Source organism: Lissotriton vulgaris, chromosome 1_1 (genome assembly GCF_964263255.1).
Source record: "Lissotriton vulgaris chromosome 1_1, aLisVul1.2, whole genome shotgun sequence".
Classification (NCBI taxonomy): domain Eukaryota; kingdom Metazoa; phylum Chordata; class Amphibia; order Caudata; family Salamandridae; genus Lissotriton; species Lissotriton vulgaris.
Window position 1 is genome coordinate 1,762,972,791 of NC_141685.1, and position 24,901 is coordinate 1,762,997,691.

At 46.1% G+C, this 24,901-nt stretch overlaps 1 protein-coding gene across 2 annotated transcripts in view; it reads right to left on the reverse strand.

The window, feature by feature from the left end:
• NR2C1 (nuclear receptor subfamily 2 group C member 1) overlaps positions 1-24,901 on the reverse strand; it is a 477,706-nt gene that overhangs the window by 206,619 nt on the left and 246,186 nt on the right. For both annotated transcript variants that reach the window (XM_086919061.1, XM_086919062.1), the window contains one exon: positions 11,576-11,738. In XM_086919061.1, coding sequence (XP_086775187.1) covers positions 11,576-11,738 — 163 coding nt within the window. The remainder of the gene's footprint in view (positions 1-11,575; positions 11,739-24,901) is intronic.

Here is a 24,901-nt window from a genome sequence, read left to right on the forward strand (position 1 = left end):
AACCAGACCCGCTCAGCTAGAATCCAGAAGTCTTTTTGGGCATCCTACACACCAAAAAGGGTGAACAATATGTTGAAAAAAGACTGTTAAAAAGTACCAGAGGGTAGCTAACTGGTGCAGAAAGAAAAGAACCGTCAGTGCGCTGAGGTAGTGCCTGTATAGGTCACGCAGGCGTCACAGCGGTGGAGACAACACCAACCACGACAAGCGGAGCCAACCGATACCAACTACCAGCAAGCAAGGGTATTGAAGAAAAATCTTCCAGATCCAGTCTGACGCCTTATTAAGTTTTAAAATACTCTTCAAGAGATCTTTTCTAAGTATAGTAGGATTAGATAACAAACATATATTAAAAATACTATACCAGCTTTGAATGAATTATTTATATTATTTCCATAACATTGGCCTTAACAAGAGCCTAAGTGCCATTGGTATCTTTAACACTTTAAAATATTGAGCGAACGGTAACGTGTGTAGGTTCCAATGGATTTCCCTTTCAAGTAATTAGTATCAGTTGAAGCCAATATCCGGTTCACCCAATTGCCAGTTTTTTTTAAATCATCATATTTATATATGCAACCGTGTAATTTCTAAAATTCAAAATGGCTGCATAATTTAAGACTGAGGACTGAAGAGTAATTCATAATCTGTAGTCTCTTTCCTACTCCAATCACAATCTTTTCAAGTTTTTAGACACTTAAGTTTATGAATTCTTGAACGTTCTAGTCCTTCCAGAGTTCTCACTGCATAATAACTCTGTAGACATGGAACAATACACCTTCTAGCGAAGGACTGACACAGATCTCAGAATCATAAGTCTTAAAACAGTAAATAAAATGCTTCTTCAAACAAGCACTGGCGTTGCCAATAGGTCTCGCAGTAGGAAAGTTGGAGCTATTGGTTTTGTAAATGACAAAGCCCTTTATGTTTTTAAAATGAAAACAAAAATAAAAGGCATTGTTATTTGCAATTGTAATAGCTCCAACTTTCCTACTGCGAGACCTATTGGCAACGCCAGTGCTTGTTTCCAGGGTAACTTTGGGCGACTTAACATGTGGGGTGATACTCTTCTCACGCTATGAAGTCACAAACCTGCTGACAATGTTGTGTCCTTTACATTTTTGCAGGTCTGCGCGTTTTTTGATGTGTCCTTCTGTACATTTTTCACCTTTTTGGCACTACGATAAGTTTGGGGGGGGCAAGTAGGTCTGCCAGTTTTTCCGTGTATTTGACTGTTGTCATACTGCTTAATCTTTTTGAATTGCGTCTTAAATTAATAGCGAAACCCGAATGTGCACTCGCTTAGATTATTGGAATACATTTGTATATATACCTGTTCTCGGTGTGCCGACATTCGACAGGAATTAATAGAAACAGTGAAATATACATTGAGTGGTTTAAAGCAGAATGTGTGATCCTCTGCGATATTTTGTGGAGGGCACCCTTAATGCCCTTTGGCTGACCTTCTGTACGCCAAACGGGGCCGGGCCTAGTGAATGACTCCTAAGGGGGCGCTTCATAGTAGGCTTTATTACGCCCCTTTATATGGTGCGTGTGTCAAGGAGATTTGTCACTTACACAAAGTGCTTGCAACAGGATATGGTATTAGATGAGGCACAGACGGGATATGACGATGTAGCGTCACGTGGACAGTGATGGCAGAAATGCACTGCCGGGTCATAATGCTGCATCACTCCATATTCTGTTAGCTTTCAGCTTTGACTGGCCTAGCATTGTTTGCTCTACTGACTCTGCCCCAGGCCTCTTCACTTCACCTGGCCGGGTGTGGGGGCTGGTGGGAGTGGGAGAAGAGACGCCTAGCGGCCCTCTCTTACATACCGGGGTAGAATAACGCTTCGGGAGGATCCCTGCACTTCAAAGTGTTCTGGCAACCAAACCCTTTATAGACGAGGCTTACAAAATACACCACCCGAATTATCTGACATGACTTGCTGTGAAGCAAAACCTATCTTCTCTCTCCTTCAACTAGGAAACGAGACAGAAATTCCCCTCTGCAACGCCGTGGACTAACCAACCTTCCCCTCAAACCTTGAGCTAAGGCAGTAACCTTTTTCATGCGACCAGACCCCCGTTTATCCTTCTCGCATTCTAGCTCCCCTTTCGGCTAGTCGGGGCTGAAGTTTGAACACGAATTTACTGTGATGGGCTGGCTACTAAAGTCAGACACCGCGGCGTGTTCGTGTAATGGCGGCTCGTGCTAATTACCTCCAGTTGCGCCCAGTACGCACCGCTTGCCAGCTGCGCCGCCTTCCCATGTAGAGGGTTTTACGCGGCAGACGCGGAGTGTCCCAACACGGCCACCGTATTCCCAAAATACGGCATTAAGCACAGGTAGCGCCAGGGGGGCGACGAGAACGACTGATACAAGGCTGTCGTGATCCAAATGTCAGACAAATGGCAGTCTATAATTTATTACCCACTAGGTAGTGAGAAGGGCATTTTCGAAATGTATTATTTAAAAAAAAAAAGATATATTCACAGAAACACAAAGCACTAATCTAAAATATAAGCTCAAACAGATGACATAAATATTTTCATTGGGCTATACTGTGCCTGAGCCAATCAAAGAGGACAAATGTTCCAGCCTCCCTATTTAAATGGTATAACCGAATATTTAAAATGCACAGGAAATATGCTTTTGGGGGGAAAAACATTGTACGCTAGTTGAAATAAAAGCTTTCGAATCACTTCAAATGATACCGAACAGGCTATTTTATTTTAATATCTAAGTGTTTGTGAGATTCTGGGCAGGGGTGTTTGCAAAGTTCGCATTGCATTCTCGTTCTGCTACTTTATTCAAATTATTGAAATTATCTTTTTTCTTACAACTACTAATAGAGTTGGACTCACTCCGGCAAAAGAGAAGCAGGTAACAAGCCAACTCGACACCAAGAGAATTAATATTTTTTGCAATAAGAAATGAAAGCCTTAGCAAATGGCGTACCAGAGGGTCCACTGCAGCATCTTTAACGCAGGGCTAGTCACACCATACAAATGCCACTGCTGTCTTTCTTTCGGTGACTAGAGAAAAAGCTCAAGCTTTAGGGAAAGTAGAAAAAATAACCCACTGGGAAGACTAGCGTTGTACTAAGCCTGGATGTAATTTTTCAGTCAGTGGTTCGAATACAGGCAGGTTAGAGTCAGTGATTCAGGTTTGTGAAGTTAATAAAAACAAACACTAACCGAGAAAGCTACCATAATAGGCGTGTTCTACATGCATACAAAACATGCAAAACAAGAGCGGCCGGGAAACTGAAAGTACGGCCGGCCACCGGCCAGCCATGAATAATTAGGGGAGGAGAAGCCGCACAGCACACGCTGGGAGAAGCCCTTTGATGTGCTGTGCGGCCGTTAAAAAATGCAATTAGGAGGGAGGGAGGCTGATGCGCGTGCTTGTTTGGTCACGTGATTCTCGTGAACTTAAAGAAAACCGCACCAAGAAGCCCTTGGTTTGACGAGGATTTTCAGCACTTGAATTCTCGCTCCGCTCAATGCGCTTGCGCGCATTGATAGGTCGCGAGACCTAAAAAAATATTCACGACAATATTTCATTATTTTATCTGTCAAGGTTATTTTACTTTAATATAGCAAAACATTCATAATCAAAAGTTCTTGATGCTATAACAATGTCAATGCACTTCGGAATAAGTAGGATCTCCTTCGTCAGTACCATTCAGAACATAATCAGTCTATGATTATGGATATATTTGACCACTGACTGCATCTTTTACTCTAATATGTTTAATGGGGCACATACATTTATAGATGTATTCTAAGATTGCAGCAGGGGCCAAGCACATTTTCACAAGAATTTTATTTATTTTACCTATGTATTTAATTTATTTTTAAAGAACGTCAAACAGCGGTTTGTTGCTTTGAGGAGGAAGACATGGAGATTGCTATCCATGCAGCTAGAGTTCTCCCAAGCTTCATTTTACCTGAACCCAACTCAAGCCATCAAACACTCCTTGGGGATGTCTCTGCTGAACTTAGTAAACTCCTTACTACGAACTCTTTGCATTTGGATAACATCCAGAAGGGTTCTGCTGCAAATCATTTCGAAATACGCAAAACTCGGCAGTCTTGATGGTGATTCTTAATTCTGGTATGCATTGAAAAGCTTCATAATGGAGGTTGGTTCAAACAGATTATTTACATGTAAGCAATTAGGTTTTCGTGCCATACACCAATTTGCAATAGTCAGAAGAAATCTGATAACTCTTCTATATGACAGCATCTCTCTGCTGTCAACAAAGTACTACAAATACCAGATAATTCATAGCATCAAGATCCTACGAAAAGTTCTAACAAATTTAAGTAAATGACCGCAACATCTGTAATTTTACTATTACACAATTTGTTTTCCAGATAGAAGTCTGGCTATGTACAACCAACAAACACTTTAGTTTTCTATTAATCAGGCATCCAATTGACCACTGTTCTGAAGTGCAAAGATCATGACTGGCTGCATCACTTTAAAACACACTGACAATTTCAACCTTTTCCTCTTCTTTGTGAAACTTATTTACACGTACAGTTCATCTGGCATTATTATACAAATAATTCATAAACTACACAGACTAAAACAATCTGCACAGAGATGAATACATCTGTGGCAAGGTGCCTGCTCCACGCATTATTATTTATGCTTTATGCACATTAGCACCTCAACATGTCTAGTCTGCGTTTTCATTTCCTTTCATTCTGCTCACCGCTGGCATGTTGCTGGGGCCTTTTCTGAGGGCCTGCAATTCAATTTCCTCCTCCATAAGGAAAGATGGGAGAGGTTCTCATCAGAAAACAAACAGACTTTAGGAGTAACTGGCCAGCAGGCAGGTCACTGAGAGGCAGATGGAAGGAAATTAATTACAGTAACCTTCAGCCGTTGTGATTTAGGAATGGCTGGGAGAGCAACACACAAAAAGATGGGAGGAAATCTGGTAGTGCCATGTTTCTACTTTACAAAACTCTGCTGTGAGCTTGTCTTAGATGCTCAGCAAAAGCCTTCTTAGCCAGGCTGGCTCTTGTCACCCAATGAGATGCACTCGGGACAAAATCAATCTTAATTGATTTCTTGCTTAGGGAGATGGGGAATCTCAGGTTCATATCCAGCCTCTGGGTGGCCTAACAGAGCTCTATAAGGTAGGCTGGGGGGGTCCCGTCATTTTTAAGACCCAGCACAGGGTTTTGTAGGGTTGTTTTGCAGCACTTGGAAGAACAGCAAGACAGATTAAAAGCCTACTAAGGCCTTGGAACTCCTTTTGGAAGAGAGGATGTAGCCGAACGGTTAGGGCGGTCAACTTAAAATCTGGGGAACCGGGTTCGAGTCTTGGCAATGACGCTCAACATCCTGTGATTCTGGGCAAATCACTTCATCTCCCCGTGCCTAACAAAAATGAATGTGTCCTCATGAAATGCAACTGGATTCATGTAAAGCACTCTTATACCTTCAAGATTGCGCTATATAAAACGTAGAGAATTTTTAAATTTTTTTATTTGCTTCATGAGGGTCAGAGCATCTAGCCCCTTGTATTCACAGAGACATAAAAGACAAGGATCCCAATTAGGAGTGGCTTGGTATCACTGTATCCAGGTATTCATAATATAATAATATAGTTGTTTCTCATGGAATGCGGAATAAGATACGGACCCAGAAATGTGGGGTCTAATTTAGCATTTTTTCCAATTCCGACTCAAATATTGGGCCAAAATGTGCTCCCTTTTACCAGCTGCATGGGAAGAGCAGCAAGGTGATACCAGCGATGACAACACTTCAGAGGGGCCCCACATTTGATGGATCTGGCCTCATATGCTCACATGCCAAAGTCATGTCTTGTCCTGTTGAGGTTTCAGAGTAGTACCACGGGTAAAATACAGCTGCAATCCTAAAGCCCTTAAAGCCCAACAGCCAGCCATGGAACCCCACAGGAATCCTCTAAACTACTGTTTACCACCCACTCAAAATAGGGAGTTAACTGGGAGAGGAATTGTCCCTAGAGCTTGGAATCCGTATGTAGAAAAAAAACCACAGTTTTAGGTTTACATGTTTCCTTTGCCATTCCAGAGACAATAATTCGTAGTTGCATGGTGCAGGTGTGCATTTACTCTCCAAACCTGCTAATTCTGGATTCATGTTTGGCACCCCTGAACAGTGCAACTCATTATTGGGGACTGAGTGTGAATGTACAGTGCTCTAACGAAGAAGATGATCAAGTTACCCCAGCAGCAAAACAACTTCAGAGGTTGCAGAATTCAAGTTCATGCACCACACTTTTGGGATAAAACTGAGGAAATCAGGGGACATTTGTCTTCATCATATCAGGCCTTCGAAAAGCCCTCAGCAGCCACAAATTCCTGCTGTCCCATACTGGAGAACTTTAACGTATGCCTAAACGACTAAGTCCACAGGATACTGAAGTTGGAAGAAACTCAATCTTTTCCCTACGCGTGCTTCATGATCTAGATCCTCAGAGTATATCATAACAGATAACAACATGAAGAACTTGAGGTATAAAAGATGACCATGTTTGAGCAAACAGTTTCTCAAAGCAGTCTCTGAATTACTTAATTTAGGCTTACATCATGTGTCGCTTCCTAAGGGCTTGCAATGCAACACATCCTACAGCAATGTCGATTTTTTCCAGTCTGGTTTCAAAGGCATTTTACATTTTTCTAATCCGAAATGTCTGGAAGATCTGTGGTGCCTTCATACTGAGAAGTTAGACAACACTTATCCTGTCTCTTCACTCATCCCAGTCTCTTAACTCCACATGCAGATAATCTCTAGCGTATTCTACTATATGAGAAGATGCTACGACTGCGTTGTAGAAGACTATGATAATTATGGAGATTTGCCAAGCAGTCACCTGCAGGCTGATTCATACATTCTCAAGATTTTGCTTTTGAACTTCGATGCCATTGAAGATGCCCAAATTAGGCAGGCCATTCTAAGGAACCTCTACGCTTATACCTTCATTTCTGTTTCTTATTAGGGATAGGCTTATTGTACTTATTGTAATTTTATTTTTATAGTGCTTACTACTCCTGACGAGGCGTTGAAGTGCTTTCGGCAAGTAGTAGGCTACTCTGGAACCCAAAAGGACTAGTGATGGAAGAGTACAGGGAAATAGGATTATAGTATTAGTATAGGGAGGTACACATTAATTTAAGAGGAGGACATGTGAGTTTGGTAGTTGGATTGACTAGAGTAATGGAGGGATAAAAGAGGGGAAAAAACAGAAGTGTTAATTGGGAGATCATAGTAGTAAGTTGGACTGGGATGAGTAAAGAAGAGATGGACGAGGGAAGAGCCTGTAGAAAGGGATTAGGGAGAAATAGATAAAGTAGAAAATGAGATTCGGTACGAGTTAAAGGACAGATAACATGAGGGGGAATTTAGTAGGATTGTTTGAGAGATCATAGTAGTAAACTGATGTTCGGTGTGAGCCGGGAGGTGTAGAGGAAGGAGGAGTCTAGGAAGGGTTATTTTGGAGATCATAGTAGTAGAAAGGGTTTGGGATGAGAGAGAGTGAAGATAAAGGATACATTTATAGGAGGTGTAGGGTGATGGTAGGACAGAGTAAAGCTTTCGAGAGAGGATTTATTTTTGTTGTACAATAAGACTAAAATAATAAATATATAGACACATGATTTCATAGTAAGGGAATATATGTATAAGGAATATAATATATTGAGATTTGAATGTTTTGTTTTTATGGAGTAGTGAGGAGAAAATGATGTAGAGGTTTTCTGTGAAAGATTTGTATGTGCAGTACTGCTGGTGAGTGGTATTTGAATGGTACAGGGGTGGTGATATGTTTTGCAGAAGAGTATGTGGTGTGTAAGAGGGGATAGACAAGAGTTAGGAGTGTATTAAATTTGATCACTGGAATAGGTAATGTGTGTGGTGGAGTGGCGTGTAAGGATTATATGGTTGTGAGTAATCGGTAAAAAAGGAGGCAGCTGTTGGTGTACCGTGTGATGGAAGGCCGAGCATAGGTTTTATCATGATAAAAGGAGATTTGTTAGGAGCAAGTACAGGATAGAGCTGGTGTTTTGTTTGAACAGGGAGATGCAGGAAAAAACAGAAACCTTCACAGAAAAGTATCAAAAAGGACAGAGAAACTGGACAGGTCTTTATCCCAGGTCTGTGAGGTAAAGAAACAGTTGCTATCAGCTCCTGTGGCATCTTGTAAGGACCAGCTAAATCACTTCCTGGGGCCTTATATTGATCCACAGCCAAATCATACCGTGCCACCTAAGAACCATAATGTGGGACTGCTACAAAAAATGTTATTCAGCTGCAGGTGTGGGGAAGTGTTCACAATCATTAGAAGAAGGACCTTTCTATTTAACCATCTTTGCATTGACAAAGTATCCTGCCTATTGCTCGGGCTAGTAAAGCAGAAAAACCCTTGCAATGATTAAGATTTGTCTTTAAGCCAAGAATGTGCTAGGCCTTGAGGGGCTTCTTCAGAGCAACATCATCCACAAGGGCCATGGTGCTCAAAACCACGGACATCTGGCATAAGTGGAAGCACAATGCACATGGAAGCGAAGCTCCAAGTGACTAAATAAAACAAGCATTTTCAATGCAATAGGTCTCGCATTATTAAAGTTTGAGCTATTGGCATTGCTAGATAATGCAACACCAATAGCTCGAACTTTAATAAAGCAAGATATATTGCATTGCAAATGCTTGTTTATATAGCATGAACTCGACCTGACGGTATTGGAGCGCAGTTAAATTACACAACGACAGGGGACATTCATTTGTGGTAGGCACGGGGGAGATTAAGTGATGTGCCCAGAATCACAGGATGTTGAGACAACGCCTGGACTCGAACCTGGTTTCCCAGCTTCAAAGTCGGCAGCCCTAGCCATTATGCCACAAGTAAGCCGCTATCAAAAAGAGCTCAGTGGTGTCTGCGGTAGAGGCCTTCCATGCAACAGGATGGTCTCTCGGAACCGTCCACACCTTTGAGGCAGAGCAAGTCCGTGCTAACTGGCTGAGTACATATAAACACTATCCTGGTGTGGGGTAGGGTGGAAGGCTCAAGGGTGCCAGGGGGCACCGAGCAATAAAAATTGGTTTTACGAATCAGTGTTGCCCGAAAGGCGCTGGTGGGAGCGAGGGAGGGTGAGAGTCACTGCAGGAAGAGCTAACCTGGTTATCAGGGACCAACCCCTTCCTCAATGCTTCAAACTAACCTCTTGCGCCTCACCCAGACCTGAGGCAGGTGCGATGCGGGGTACTCAAGGGAAGCTTCCCCTACTCTGTTTCAACCTACCCCTGCCATCTTTCATTGAAGTACAGAACGACTGGGGTTGCAGTATGAGATCACAGAGTTGATAAATTTTACATCTTTAGTTCGTTAATAGTAAGTGGCTACGGGAGAGAGAGCCAGGAGTATAGACTACCAGGAGTGGAAACTAAAAGAACTAAACTGGCAAAATAGATCTTCAATCCTGTTGCTGTCTTCATAGCCCAAGAGACAGAGTGGCAAGAGCAGTGCCAGGGGTCCGAAAAGGTAAGCTGGGTATTGGAGCTGCTACACCGTGCTGACGCTAACTACTGACAGGTTCCCCCTTTTTTATCTTAATATCGGGCCGCTGTAACTTAAAAAAAACTCAAATCAGAGTCCTGCACTCATCACAGAGCAGCACCTCAAACGAAGGGAAAAAAAATAAAGTCTACAGCGGCTTGGACAATTCCAACAGGATCACTGCCAATCAGAGCGCCCGATAACTTCTACCTTTCCTGAAGAATGCAATTAGCACCGAGCACTCAAGCGGCACGACCAAGGGCAGTCCAACAGCAACTAAAACAGACTCATTACCACATTAGTGCCCCCCGGGCTTTAAGTGAGCCAGGTCTCACCGGCGCTCAGCACCGGCAGTTGTTTTTACAGGAGGCATTGAAATGGTTCTTTATCAGGCTGTGTTTTGTACCCTGGCACATGCGGTCCGCTTTTTTCACATCGATGTGCGCTGCTCACTTCTCACTAGTGGAGTAGTAGCGGCATGACGTCATGCCAGGTGAGTGTTGTAGGGGAAGGGAAATCCTTTAAAGAGTTATTTTCTCTCTGGATTTCCCTTCTCTTTTGAAACTCAGGAGCAGCAGCATTGTCGTGGTGTCACCAGGGCTTGAAGTCGAAGCTTTTTAAATATTATATACAAGCCATATTTGCTGCTTACTTATCTTATGCAACTAACAACTGTTGACACGGCCAATAGTGGTGACTTTTTGTATAAGGTTACTTGTATCATATATCTGGATCGAATGACAGAAACAGCAAAATACATGTCGGGTGGCACACTATGCTAAGCACAGATTTGTGTTTTTAAGCCACGCCCTTAATTACATTGGCCACGCCCCTGTGAGAGACCCCGCCGTTTTTTCATCCCACTTAAAGCCCTGAGTGTCTATCTGCTGACCGCCGAAGGATAAACCACGGATCAAGCCCTGCAGTAACCCAGGCCGTCAGCGAGAGCCCGGATGTTTACCCCAGCAGTGGGAATAGGATTGAAGTGGAAAGGGCAGGATGATCTTAAACAAGTTATTTAAAAAAAAAAAAAAAGGGCACGTCCAGATGTTAATTGCTTTCATTTAGTGAGAGGAATAAAAATGGAGACAGACCCTTTCAAAGAGGAAATCTTTAAGAAGGTGTCAAGGGGCACACACAATAAATCAAAGTACATCTCCTCTCCCAGGTACTGCTAATTTTAAGATAAGCAACTTGGAGTTCAATTACGGCAAGGAGGATCACCAAATACATCATCCATAAACAGAGTGGAATAACACAGTCTTTAACATACTAGGTTGATCCAAACTCGAGAATTGGCCATCATGAAACGTTTCATCCCAACTGTACCTCAGTGAAAGTTTTTCCTACTGGTCTCTTTCCTCAAGGATAAAAACTCTGCCGTTAAACAGACAACCCAACAAAGCACTTGTTCTGATTTGAACTCTATCTCTAGCACGATGGTGCCAATCATATACCCAACAAACTAATGCAGAGGCGCAACTTTTCAATTTGCTGGCCAAATTAAAAAAGAAAATATGCTTCTAGATTAAACTATATACTGGTTGCACAGATTTTAATGAGGTACGAATAAGCAATTAATAATGTGGTAAAAAGCTAGTTAAATCTCAGTTACTGGGTCTTTATTTTAACCTTTTAGTGCATTTCATGTAAATAGAAAACAAGCATCCTCATAACCCGAGAGGGCAACATTTTTAGTCATAACTATTCGTTTCAAAATTAGCTGTGCCACGAAGTGATCATTGTTCTACCATCGAGACATTTATTTGGAGGAACAAAAACATCATTACTAGCTTAGAGTCTAGAAACACTAATCTACCCAATGAAATCTGAATGTTTCAGACCTCCTTAAACAACTACATTAACTATTACCCAAAAGGTACAATACATTTTGAACATTTAAGTCTGACTGGTAGTAATACTTAAAATATTCATATATAAATATAAACAAACATGTGGAACACAAAATAGATCTCTACATCACTTTAAAATTAAAGATGTTAAAGTACCCGGAAAGCTATATGAGCATCGCTTAGGAGTGGTCCTTCAACCTCCACAATATTCGTACTGAGTTCTCCAGTGAGGTGGGCACTTGCTTCCATGCTTTCTGCAGAGCTCTGGCATGCTGCCACCTCGGTTGGGTTTAAGGCTTTTGCAAGTGTGTCAAATGCCCTGAAAAGAGAAACGGAAAAAGGATGATCCTTGCAGTATCAGATATTACATCAAAGAAATTACCCTGAATGTTTAGAAATATAGTTCCAAAGCACTCATCCACATTTGAGTCAAGGATCATTGGAATGTGACGAGCAGTGGGCTTGAATACCAATTTCATCTCATGATCAACTACTTCTCAGCACATTCAAGAGTCCAGGCATCCTAACACAAAACCAAGCAAGGAACAAAATCCTATGCCCTTTCATAAACGGGTTTAGGTTATCTCACAGTACCGAGACCGCCCTGCTAGCAGTGACCGATTCTTTAAGACTTTCCCTTGACGCAGGATTGCCAGCTATGTTAGCGCTGATGGACTTGTCTAAACTTTCGATACAGTGTCGCATGCTAGGCTGCTACAGAAACTATATGAGATAGGCAGTTACGGGACAGCGCTCAAATGTTTCCAAGACATTTTGGGAAACAGAATCCAAACCATCTCCCTCGGTCCATTCAAGTCTCACACCATAAGGATTGACAAGAGTGTTCCACAGTGCTCTTGTCTGAACCCTACCTTATTTAATACATATATGGCACCCCTCACCAAGGTTGCTGAATCTTTCGGCTTTGAAATAATATCAACCTTGTGACTGCTTTTTTAATAGTAAAATATAGCAATCATCGATGTTTATTGGGTTTCCTAGAGCTTTTGGCACCTGTGCCACTGTATCTGCTGCACCCTTCAATTCATGACCTAGTGCCTGCATGGTAATTGCACTTACTACTTGTTTAGTGGTAACACATAGCAATAATCAGTGGTCAGTGGGTTTTCTAAACCTTTTGGCCCCTGTGCCACTACACCTGCTACACCATTGAAATTATGACCCTAGTGCCTGCAAAAGAAAAACAAGCATTTGCAATGCAATCAGTCTCGCATTAGGAAAGTTTGAGCTATTGGTATTGTAAATGACAAATTTTTTATTTATGTGTTGGTTTTGAAAATAGCAAAATTAATAGCTTTGTCATTTACAATGCCAATAGTTTTAACTTTCGTAAATGTAACACCTATAGCATTTGTAATGCAATATGTGTTGTATTTACGTGACTTAGATGTATTGCTATTACAAATAACAATGGCTTTTATTTTTTTAAAATAATTAATACTTAAAAGTTATTGTAGTTTGTAATGGCAATAGCTTAAACTTTTGTAAATAACTTTTATGAAGATTATGTTCAGTGTATTTTATTGTGACGAAAATACAAGAACAGGAGTGAAATATTAACATATTTTTGTGACATTTGTAGTAAAGCTTGAAACATTGTGAGAACGTATTTGAACCAGTTGTTGTTGAATGGTTGTACAGATTGATGCTGTGGTGGCGACGAGTGATGCTGTGGCGTTCAGTGATGCTGTGGTAGAGCGTAGTGGTGTTGTGGTGCCCCAGAGTGATGCTGTGGTGGTGCAGAGTGATGCTGTGGTGGTGCAGAGTGACGCTGTGGTGGTGCAGAGTGACGCTGTGGTGGTGCAGAGTGACGCTGTGGTGATGCGATAAAGGGAGGGCGATAGATAGATAAAGGGAGGGCGATAGCTAGATAGAGGGAGGGAGGATGATAGATAGATAGATAGATAGATAGATAGATAGATAGAGTGAGGGCGATAGATAGAGGGAGGGCGATAGATAGAGTGAGGGCGATAGATAGAGTGAGGGCGATAGATAGAGTGAGGGCGATAGATAGAGTGAGGGCGATAGATAGAGTGAGGGCGATAGATAGATAGATAGATAGATAGATAGATAGATAGATAGATAGAGTGAGGGAGATAGTTAGATAGAGTGAGGGCAATAGATAGATAATAGATAGATAGATAGATAGAGTGAGGGCGTGCACTGACAACTGTTGGTGTGGGTCTAGTGAAAGCGTGTATTGACGGCTTGTGGTGTGTGTAACTTTTGAAAGCGTTTGGTGGTGTGTTTGTGGCTGGTAAAAGCGTGCACTGACTTCTGGTAGTGTGTGTGAATGGTGAAATTGTGCACTGACGGCTGGTGGTGTGCGTATGCCTGGTGAAAGCGTGCAGTGACAGTTGGTGGTGTGTGCGTGCCTAGTGAAAGTGTGTACTGATGGTGTGTGTGCCTGGTGAAAGTGTGTACTATGTCTGTTGGTGTGTGCCAGGTGAAAGCGTGCACTGACGGCTGGTGGTGTCCGTTGAAGGCATGCACTGATGGTGTCTGTGCGTGGTGAAAGTGTGCACTGACAGTTTGGTTTTCAGTGTAGCTGTGTGTGTGTTTGTGTGTGTGGTTGTGTGTGGTTGTGTTTGTGTGTTGTTTGTGTGGTTGTGTGTGTGTGGTGTTGTGTGTGTGTTGCCTGTTCTGAAGATAAGCTGCCACTGCAGCTAAATGTATACGTATGGAACTGTAGGCTAGATTGCATCTGTGTAAATGTAACAGATAACATATGATATTTTGAGTTGATGCATCTAGTGGATTTATGTCATTATTGGTACAATAAATGACAAATCGTTTCCACTTCCCCGCATAGCATGCTCTGGTGGTAGGTCTTCTGGCCTCCTTGATAATATTCATACAGTCAGGAGGCAAGTTTAGGTAACAAAATTCTATGACTTCAGGAGCCATATCGCAAGGTTCAACTGTTGCGGATCTGGGTGCTGAATGTCTCCATGGCTCTGTGTTAAAAGACTGGGTGTTGGCCGGAGCCTTTGATGAGGCACCACGGAAAGTTCTAGGAACGTGGTGTACCATGGTTGCCTCGCCCACGTTAGAGCAACTAGGATGAGTGTCATTGAGTGTTGTCGCAGTTTGCGTGCCACTAGTGGCAGGAGTGGGGCTGGGGGAAAAGCGTACGGAAACCTGCCTGACCAGTTCATCCATATCGCATTGCCCGAGACTGCGGATGAGGAAACCTGCCGGCGAAGCTTTGGAATTTTGCGTTTTCCCTGGTGGCGAACAGGTCTATCTCTGGGTGACTCCACTTCTGGAAGTACAGTTGTAGCACAGAGGGATGAAACGAATAGTTTCTTACCTGTCGGTGTAGTTTTGCAGCTTGAAGATCTTTCTGGATTCACTATGCTGTGCATATTCCGCGGTCTTGTAGTTGGGTCCGGATTTGTAGTCTTTTCTTTGGTTTTTTTTGTAGCCCTTGTGGGCGTCGGCGTCACACCTCCTCGGGTGCATTTCCGGTGACGTCGGCATGCTTCCTGCGGAAGCTCCCACTCTTGGGCGCCATCTTCGGATTCTTTTTTCCGTGTTTCTTTCTTTTCCGAAGCAATGGCAATGTTCTATTCAGGTGATAATTTCTTTACCACTTGTCCTTATATTCTCTTCTTCTCCTCCTATTTTCCTTTTTTTTTTTTTTGACCACCTCTTCTCTCTCCAGCCTCATCTTTCTGGCGGAGGTGGGTGGGTTCGCTAGTGAATCCAGAAAGATCTTCAAGCTGCAAAACTACACCGACAGGTAAGAAACTATTCGTTTTGCAGCGTGAATCTTTCTGGATTCACTATGCTGTGCATAGATTTCGTAGCGGTTTCTCATTTTCGTGGCGGCTGGGTGGAAGATGAGCTCTAGTTTCTGAATATATGCTGGAGCACCCTTTGTCCGACTTGTGCTTCTTTGTTCATCTGAACATCCACGCAATAGTGCTTCGTGAATGTGTGCACCGAAGCCCATGTTGACGCCAGGCATATGTCTTGTATGGGTGTATTGGCCAGGAAGGCTATTGTAGCCCCCTTTTTTCTAGTGGAGTGGGCGCGTGCCCCCTCTGCCAGTTCTTCACCTGCCCTTTTGTGGCAGAGTTGGATTGTTTGCGCGATCCATCGTGCAATAGTGGTCTTAGTCACTGCCTTGCCCATGTAACTGTTGGCGAACGACACAAAGAACTGTTTCGTTTTCCTGTGTCCTTTTGTCCTTTCAATGTAATGCATGACCGCCCTTCTGGCGTCCAGGGTGTGCAGGGCTCGCTCTGCGCTAGTGGTTGGTTTTTGGAAAAAACGTGGTATCTGTATGGACTGGTTCATGTGGAACTTGGACACCACCTTCGGCATGAAGTGAGGGTCGGTCCTCATCACCACCCTGTCATTGTGTATTTGTAAGTAGGGCTCCTGTAGCGTTAGCGCTTGCAGCTCGCTCACTCTGCGTAAGGACGTAATAGCAATCAGGAAAGCAGTTTTCATAGTTAGCATCTTCAAGGAGGCCTTGTGAAGCGGCTCGAAGGGCTCCTTCATGAGTTCCGTCAGGACCACGTTTAGGTTCCATGCCGGTGGTGGCACCCGCTTGGGTGGTGCAATCCTTTTTGCTCCTTCCAGGAACCTCTTTACAACTTGTGATGTGAAGAAGCTTCTGCCCATCTCAACCCTTGTGTATGCCACTATAGCCGCCAGGTGAACTCCTAAGGAGGACGAGCTGAGGTTTTTCTCCAGTAAGTGTGTCAGGTACTTCAGTACCGTGGAGTCCTTTCTCATTTTATTGTGGAGTCTCTCCCTCCTGCACCACAGGGTGAATCTTTTCCACTTTGCGACATAGCACTTCCTTGTGCTGGGCCTTCGTGCCTCCCGAAGGACCCTGAGGGTGCTCTCTGGCAGTCTCAAATGTGCGAACTCTATGTCCTCAGGAGCCATGTTACTAGGCTCATGCTCTCCGGTTCTGGGTGCAGCACCTCTCCGTTCTGCATGGAGAGCAGGTCTTTTCTTCTGCCGAATCTGTGGGGTGCGCCCTGCGCCATCTCCATGATCTGCGAGTACCATGTCTGCCTCGCCCACTGTGGCGCGACCAGTATCAGGGTCATGGTGCTCGCTCTGCACTTGCTCAGTACTCTGTGTATCAGTGGGATCGGGGGAAAAGCGTACGCAAATTTCCCGGACCAATCTATCCATAGGGCATTCCCAAGGGACCCTTCTTCGTGTTGTCTGGATGCGAAGTTTCGGCATATCGCATTCTGACGTGTTGCAAACAGGTCCACTGATGGCGTTCCCCACCTGTTGAACAGCCTCCTCGTCTCCTGAGCATTGAGCTCCCACTCGTGGGATGCGGAGGTCTGTCTGCTCAGCCAGTCTGCCTGAATGTTCTCCTTCCCTGGTAGGTGTATGGCTAGCAGGTCTATCTGGAGAGGGATGGCCCACCTCCATATCTCCTGCGCCAGCGTCGAAAGCGTTGTCGACTGTGTTCCACCCCGTTTGTTGATGTAGAACATCGCCGTGGTGTTGTCTGTCTGTAGCAACACCCTTTGCCTGTACAGTCTTGTCTGGAAGGCTTTCAGTGCAAGGAAGATTGTCTTCAATTCGAGGTAATTGATGTGCTTTGTCGCATCTGCTGGCGTCCAAAGACCCCTCACTTTGAGTTCCTCCATGTGAGCGCCCCATCCCTTCAGGGATGCGTCCGTGGTGATGGTCACTGTCGGAGTTGGGAGTGTTAGAGGCTGTCCCCTTGTTAAGTTCTCCAAGGTCCACCATGTCATCTCCTTCTGCACTGCGTGCGTCACCACCACAAGATCCTCCCAACTGCCAGAAGCCTGTGACCATTGTTCCTGGAGCCATTCTTGCATGGGTATCATGTGGAGCCGCACATTCGGCACTAGGTGGATGCACGATGCCATCATCCCCATGATCTTGCTCGCAGTCCTCACTGTCCGAGCTTGTCCCTTCCGGTAGAGGCGAGTTTCCTTGACCAGTGCCCTTGCTCTCTTCTCGCTGGGGAACACTTTGCCCTGTAAGGTGTTGATCTCTGCCCCCAGGAAGATCTTCACTTGCTCCGGCTCCATTGATGATTTCTTCCAATGGACGGAGAACCCCAGGTTTATGAGCGTGCTCGTCACTGTATGTGCATGCTGCTTGCACTTCTGGTACGAGTTTGCTTTCACCAGCCAGTCGTCCAGGTAAGGGTATACGTGTATCCCTGGTCTTCGTAAGTGCGCTGCGACTGCCGCGAGGCACTTCGTGAATACCCTTGGTGCTGATTTCAGTCCGAAGGCCAGCATTGTGAACTGATAGTGGCCCCCTCCGATTGCGAACCTGAGCATATGCTTGTGCTTCTCGTTCATCGGTATGTGTAAGTAGGCGTCCTTGAGGTCTATCGTGACCATGAAGTCTCCGACCTGCAATTGTGGCAGCACCTCCTGCAGGGAGGTCATTTTGAACTTTTGTGTTCTTATGAATTTGTTGAGGAACCTTAGGTCTAGGATGGATCTCATCTTGTCGTCGACCTTTGGTACTAGGAAGTACGTTGAGTATATTCCCATGTTCCTTTCCCTGAAGGGAACTCTTTCTATGGCCTGTTTTTGTAGAAGTTCTTGCACTTCTTCCTCAAGCCTCGCCAGCTATTCTCTTGCTGGTGGCTTTCCCCTTGGTTTTCTGTTTGTTGGCTTTCTCTCCAACTCCAAGCAGTATCCGAATTGGATGATGTTTAGGATCCATTTGTCTGATGTGATTTCCCTCCATTCTTGGAGATAGAACTTTAATCTTCCTCCCACTGGTGTCATGTGGTCGTAGGTGTTTAGATTGTCCTGACCCCTTCGTACGTGGTGCCCCCTGGGATCTTTTCTGTGGTCGGGCACCCGAAGGTCTCTGAAGTCACTTCGAGGTGGGCTGCTGCCCCCCTCTTCTATTCTGGCCACGTCCATTCCTCCCTCGAAAGGACTGACCTCTTGGCTGGTACTGCCAGGACTGCTTCTGGTGACCTTGCTGAGCCTGCGAGTCTGCCTGGTGCGTCTGCTGGAAGGCCTGGTGCGATGTAACTGGCTGGTTTCCCCCTCTCCCGCCGGGCCTCCGTGCCGGGGTGCCTCTCCTGTTGCCTCTGAACTGCAATGCCCCCATGGATCTTGCCGTCTCGTTATCTTTTTTGAGTTGGCATAGTTTCTAGTCAACTGTTGCTCCGAAAAGCGTTTCGCCGTTGAACGGTGTGGTCAGGATACTGTGTTGTACCTCGGGTTTGAACCCTGAGATCCTGAGCCAGGCGTGTCTCCTTTCCGTGACACCCATCATCATGAGCCTGCTGGCGGTGTCTGCCCCGTCCAGGGCCGTCTTAAGGCAAGAATTTGCCGCGTTCTTCCCTTCTTCGATCAATTTTTCGGCCTTCTGCCTGGCATCCTGGGGTAGGTCCTTCACCAACTGTCCCAGTCCTTCCATGATCTGATACATGTGCCTGTTTAACAGGGCGTTGGAATTAGCCATGCGCCAGTGGGTCGCGGCATTTCGCTCGGTCCTTTCTTCCCACCAGATCCATCCTCTTGCTCTCCTTATCCGGTGGTGGGCCCGAGGTAGTGGATACGCTCGCCCTCTTCCTAGCTCTGGCCGTGATAATGGAGTCGGCGGAGACCTCGCCTCGAATGTAGGCCGGGTCCTTCGAGGAGTGTTTGTATTTTTTCCCTGTTCTGGGAGTTACCGCCTTGCATGTTGCGGGCTCTTTGAACGCTTCCTTTCCCTGAGCCAAGACGCTCTCGAGCATTGGAAGGAACTGGCTTCTTGTTTGTGTTGGGAGCAATGTCTCTAGCAGGAAGTCTGCTTTCTGCTTTTCCTCGTCGAGCTTTAGCTTGAATGCAGTTGCGGCAGATTGTATCGCCGAGTTGTATGCCCCGATGTCGTCCGGCGGCGAGGGTCTCGAGGGGTATGAGTCGACCGCCTCTTCCGGGCTCTCGGTGTCGACGTCTAGGTAATCCTCCTCGCGTGGGTCAGAGGTGGCCGACTCGGCGTCCAACCTATTGCCCTCATAGCTGTAATCCTCGTAGGGATTCTCTTCACCTTCCTGGTCGTCGACCATCTCGTCGCTAGGCACATGGTCGTCGACATGTTCTTCTTCCTCCTCGACCAGATCTAGCACGGCGTGCTTGGTCTTGTGTGGAATCGTGAAGGCACTCATCTCGGCGGCGACATCTTTTCTCCGCTGCAAGAGGCTTGCCATTTCGGCTTCTAGCCGACGTCTCTTCCTCTCCATCTCGGCCGAGTTTTCGGCTTCGGAACGTTCGGCCCCTCCCTTCGTCGCCTCGTTCGGCGGCGAGATTTTCGGCGTCGACGGCTTGGACGTCGAACTGGCTTTCGGGTCCTTGGACGGTGCCGAGGCTTTAGGGTCTTTCTCCCTCGACGTCGATCGGTCCCTTTCGGCGACGATCTTCGACGCTTTCTGCTGGTCAACAGCTTTCGGCGCCAGGGACTCCTTCTCCGAGGATCCGCTGGGCCTGCTTGTGGTCGCGGACGGCAGATGTCGCTGCGTCGGCGCCTTCGGGCTCTTGGCCTCGTACTTTCGAGACTCAGAGTCTCTCGTGCTCTTGTGGGACGTCGAGTCTCCTACCTTATCAGGTGTCTTCTTGTAATCGGTCTCTACGGCCGTGTAGCTGTCGTCTTCGGCGGCAGCGTTGTCCTCCTCCTCCGAGGACATCCCCAGCTCGTACAGCGATGGCGTCGGGGATTTTCCTTCGAGGGTGGCGTGTGCTACCCTCTGTCTCTTCCTCACACGAAGGGTCTTCTGGGCGAAGACGGCGCAGGCGTTGCAGTCCTCGCTTCTGTGTTCTACCGGTAGGCAAAGGTTGCAAACCGGGTGCTGGTCTTTCTGCGCATACTTGTGTCTGCAGTTCGGGCAGAACTTGAACGGCGTGTTGTCCACCCTCGTGCGTTCAGGCCTCACTGACCGCGTGGACGTCGACGATCGTCGAAGTTCTCGAGGTTTTCACCTTCTTTTCTCCTCGTCAATGTTCTGTGAAGTCTTCCTTAGTCTTCTTCCAATATCTCCTCCAACTTCCACTCTTTTCAGTACTTTCTCCAAAAATGTCTGGAGCCCAACGGGAACGATCCAGACCCGACCGCGGAAAAAAGAATCTGAAGATGGCGCCCAAGAGTGGGAGCATCTGCAGGAAGCATGCCGACGTCACCGGAAATGCACCCGAGGAGGTGTGACGCCGACGCCCACAAGGGCTACAAAAAAAAAAGAAAAGACTACGGATCCGGACCCAACCACAAGACCGCGGAATATGCACAGCATAGTGAATCCAGAAAGATTCACGCTGCAAAACGCCCACTCGTGCATCTGGTGGCTGTGTCTGCTGAGCAGATCCGCCATCTGGTTGTCCCTGCCTGGGAGGTGTTCCACCATGAGGAATATGTTTCTCTGAAAGGCCCACTTCCACGTGGTTTGCGCTAGATGTGACAACTGTGGAGAGTGTGTCCCTCCCTGCTTTTGTATGTAGTACATGGCAGTCATATTGTCCGTCCGGATCAACACGACTTTGTTGACCAAATGTACCTTGAACGCCTTCATTGCCATGAAGATTGCCATCAGTTCCAGCAGGTTGATGTGCATCTTCTATTGCTGTGTCGTCCATAGTCCCTGCACTGTGTAATGGAGGATATGCGCTCCCCATCCCAGGAGAGATGCGTCCGTCGTAAGCACTATTTGTGGTACAGGCTCTTGGAACGGTTGTCCCTTGCAAAGGTTTCGTGGGTTCCACCAATGCAGAGAGTTGTATGCACGAACGGTCACCAACACTAGGTCTTTTAATTGTCCTTGAGCCTGGTTCCACTGCCGTGCTAAGCACTCCTGAAGCGGACACATGTGTAGTCTCGCGTGAGGGACTATGAAGATGCAGGAGGCCATCATGCCTATCAACTGCATAAACACCCGTGCTGGGAGCGAGTGTGGAGGCCTGAATTTTTAAATCAGTAATTGAATGCTGTTGATTCTTGCTGAGTTTGGCTGTGCCTTTGCTGCCAGAGTGTCTAACGTCGCTCCCAGGTACTGTTGTACGTGGCAGGTTGAAGATGAGACTTTGGGTAGTTTAATGAGAATCCGAGGCTGTGTAGGAGGTGAATGGTGCGGGACATGTGGCTGGCACATTGCTGGGCTGACTTTGCTTGGATAAGCCAGTCATCCAGATATGGGTAGACGTGAATATGCTGTCTCCGTAGGTGTGCAGCCACTGTCGCCAGGCACTTGGTAAACACCCTGGGGGCTGTTGTCACCCCGAAAGGCAGAACCTTGAACTGGTAGTGCTGATTCTGTATGGTAAACCTAAGATATTTCATGTGTGCCGGATGTATCGGTATGTGGAAATAGGCGTCTTTTAGGTCTAGTGTTGCGAGGAAATCTCCCTGAGTAATGGTAGAACCTGCTGTAATGTGAGCATGTGAAAATGTTCTGACAAGATGTATTGGTTTAGGGGCCTGAGGTCCAGTACTGGCCTGAGAGACCCGTCCTTTTTGGGAATTAAGAAGTACAGCGAGTATACCCCTGTACCGTGTTGTTCTATAGGTACGAGTTCTATGGCCCCTTTATGCAGCATGCTGATGACCTCTTGCTGCAATAAGTGCATGTGCTCTGCGGACATAGGACGGTGTCTTGGGGGTATGTTGGGTGGAGTGGAGGTTAGCTCTAGACAATAGCCTTACTAAATAAGTTGTCTCACCCACCTGTCTGTGGTAATGCTTTCCCAGACTGGCAGGAACTGCTGTAATCGTCCCCCGACCGGTGTTACATGGCCCGGGGGCAGTGACAAGACGTCACTGTTTAGTATTGGCGGAGGATGTGGTGCTGTTATTCCCCCGTCCTCTGCCTTTGCTGCTGTTGCCACGGTATCCACCTCCATTGTTTTTATTAAAGGCGGTTTGCCTGCTCCCTTTATTGTATGGAGTCTGCCGAGATGCCTGGCCTCGTGTAGCTCCTCTGTTACCAGAGCGATGAAAGGAGCCTCCTCCGAATTGTTGGGACTGCAAGGCACCCATAGACTTGGCTGTTTTAGTGTCCTTTTGAATCTTTTCTAATATTGTGTCCACATCAGGACCAAATAAATAATCAGGGTTCATGGGTTGATTTAATAATGTGGTTTGAATCTCAGCTTTGAACCCAGAGATGCGTAACCACGCATGTCTCCTAAGCATGACACTAGTATTGATGGCCCTGGCTGCGGTGTCTGCTGCGTCTAACGCACACTTAATGGATGCGTTGGATATGAGTTTTCCCTCTTGTATCAGTGTTTCTGCTCCCTCCTTGTAGACACCAGGCAAGTGTTGTAGCAGTTGCTCTAGTGTGTCATAATGAGCCCTATTGTATCTGGCTAATAGGGCTTGTGTATTAGAAATCCTCCATATATTAGCTGCTTGAGCAGCCACCCTTTTTCCAGATGCTTCTAATATTTTAGACTCCTTGTCTGGAGGAGGAGCATCACCAGTGGTTTGTGAGTTGGCACGCTTACGAGCATTTGATACCACCAAAGAGTCTAATGGCAGCTGTCCCTTAATATATGTAGGGTCCACATGTGCTGGTCTGTATTTTCTTTTGATTCTGGGGTTGACAACCCTTGCTCTTGTGGTTTCCTTGAAAATGTCTCCTGCGTGTTTGAAGACACCCTTCAACATTGGCAATGTCTTTTCTGATTTCTCAGAAGTGGAGAAAGTGTCAAATAAGAAGTCCTCATCAATTGGGTCAGCATGCATTTCCACATAATGATTGTGTGCTGCCCATTCTAATAATGCGTTAAACTCAGCTGTATCCTCTGTTGGTGAAGTTTTGACAGGATAAGAAAGAGTGTCAGGAATAGTTTGTGACTCCCCTGGTCAACAGGGTCTGCCCAGGCTTGAGTCTGGTCATCCTGATCCGTGTCCACAGGGTAACTAAATTCTTCATTGCAGTCATACTCCATATCCTCATTAGTGCGTGTGGGTGAGTATGCAGAAGTGTCCTGGCCATGGTACCTTACAGTCTCAAAAAAGACAGGTGATGTGGCAAAATCTCTTTTCTTTTTGAGTGGAATTTTATATGTTTCCAGAGGATTTTCTGACCTGATCTTCCTCTGATAAATAGTAAGCCTGCCAGAGCCGATATGTAGCTTCGACTGCTCATCATAGGAGGGCTCTTGGTACATAATGTCCTCTTCTAGAGAATGACTCCTTTTTCCTATGGACACCTTCTTGGACGGGTCGATCCCCGTTTTTGGATCGAACGCCTTAGGCCGTGCAGTCGGGGGCAGTCCGAATTTTATTGCTGGCATAGGCTTTGTAGACAGACCGACCTACTTCGGGGCCGGCGTAGTTACTGGTCCGACCGACTGTCTTTTCGCCAACATGTTTTTGGCCTTGCGTCGACTTAGGCACCTGTTGCGTTGGAGGCGCGCTCTTCTGCCAAGACTCGACGTGCTCCTTCGAGCTGCTCTTGGATTTCAGCTCGAGGCCCATGACGAGCTGTGGCCTGTCGCCGCGTTGCTTCGGATCGAGAACCTTCCGAGACTCGAGTCCCTTGTTTGTGTCGCTGTCAGTCGACGCCGACCTCGTCGGTTCGACGTGCTTGACTTTAGTCATGGACTTTAGGATACCGATCTTCGGTTCGACACGCTTCGTTTGTGACCCCGCAGGGTCGTCGACAGTTTTCTTCTTTATTGAATCCGATGGATTCGAACCCTTCAATCCGAAGACTGTCTCCAGCAGTTTCGGTTTCGATTTTGACTCCATGGCTTTCGGTTTCGATTTAAGCTGTGACTGGTAATGTTCAACCGATGGCTCGTGTGATATATTCTAAGCCGGGCCGAGACGCGGGGCTATAGAATGTTCGATATGATCTTGGCTAAGGCCTTCCGGCGATGCCTCGACCTGAGCCGTTGGAAGTCTTTCAGAGTCTGTTTCGGGCCCCGTACTCACAGTTGGGCCTGGTTCATCGCTCGAGTCGTCATCGACGGCTCCGATGGCTGATGCGTCGTCCCTTACCTCGACGACGTTTTCATCCTCGACGTTTTCTTCATCGTCTTCATAAGAGTTGGGGTCATGCTCCGAATCGGGATCCGACTGCTGTTCTGGATCCTCAGTCTCAGTTCACAATACAACAATGTGCAATCATCCGGACCCAACACTAGGCGGCGATCAATGCACAGATATGAATTCAGCAGCCCACATGCCTCGAACACACCTTTCCGGTAATGACTGATGATGTGCAAAAGCAGGGTAGCTAGAATCTGACATTCTATTTACAGCAGGCTGCGAGTTCGCCGTCTTTGGCCAGGATTTTCTCTATAGTTATGCCGTGGCGGCCATCTTGAAATTGGTTCTGTGCAACAGATTTGCCTCGCCCATGTTTAAGCAGTGATTCTGACAGCTTGAGGCACATTTTGATGTACAGGTGAGTAGCCACTGTGTAGACCTGCACCATAGCGGGCAACAATTATAAACTAGAATGTAGGACCGAGCGATTGTTAGCGGTAGGCACTT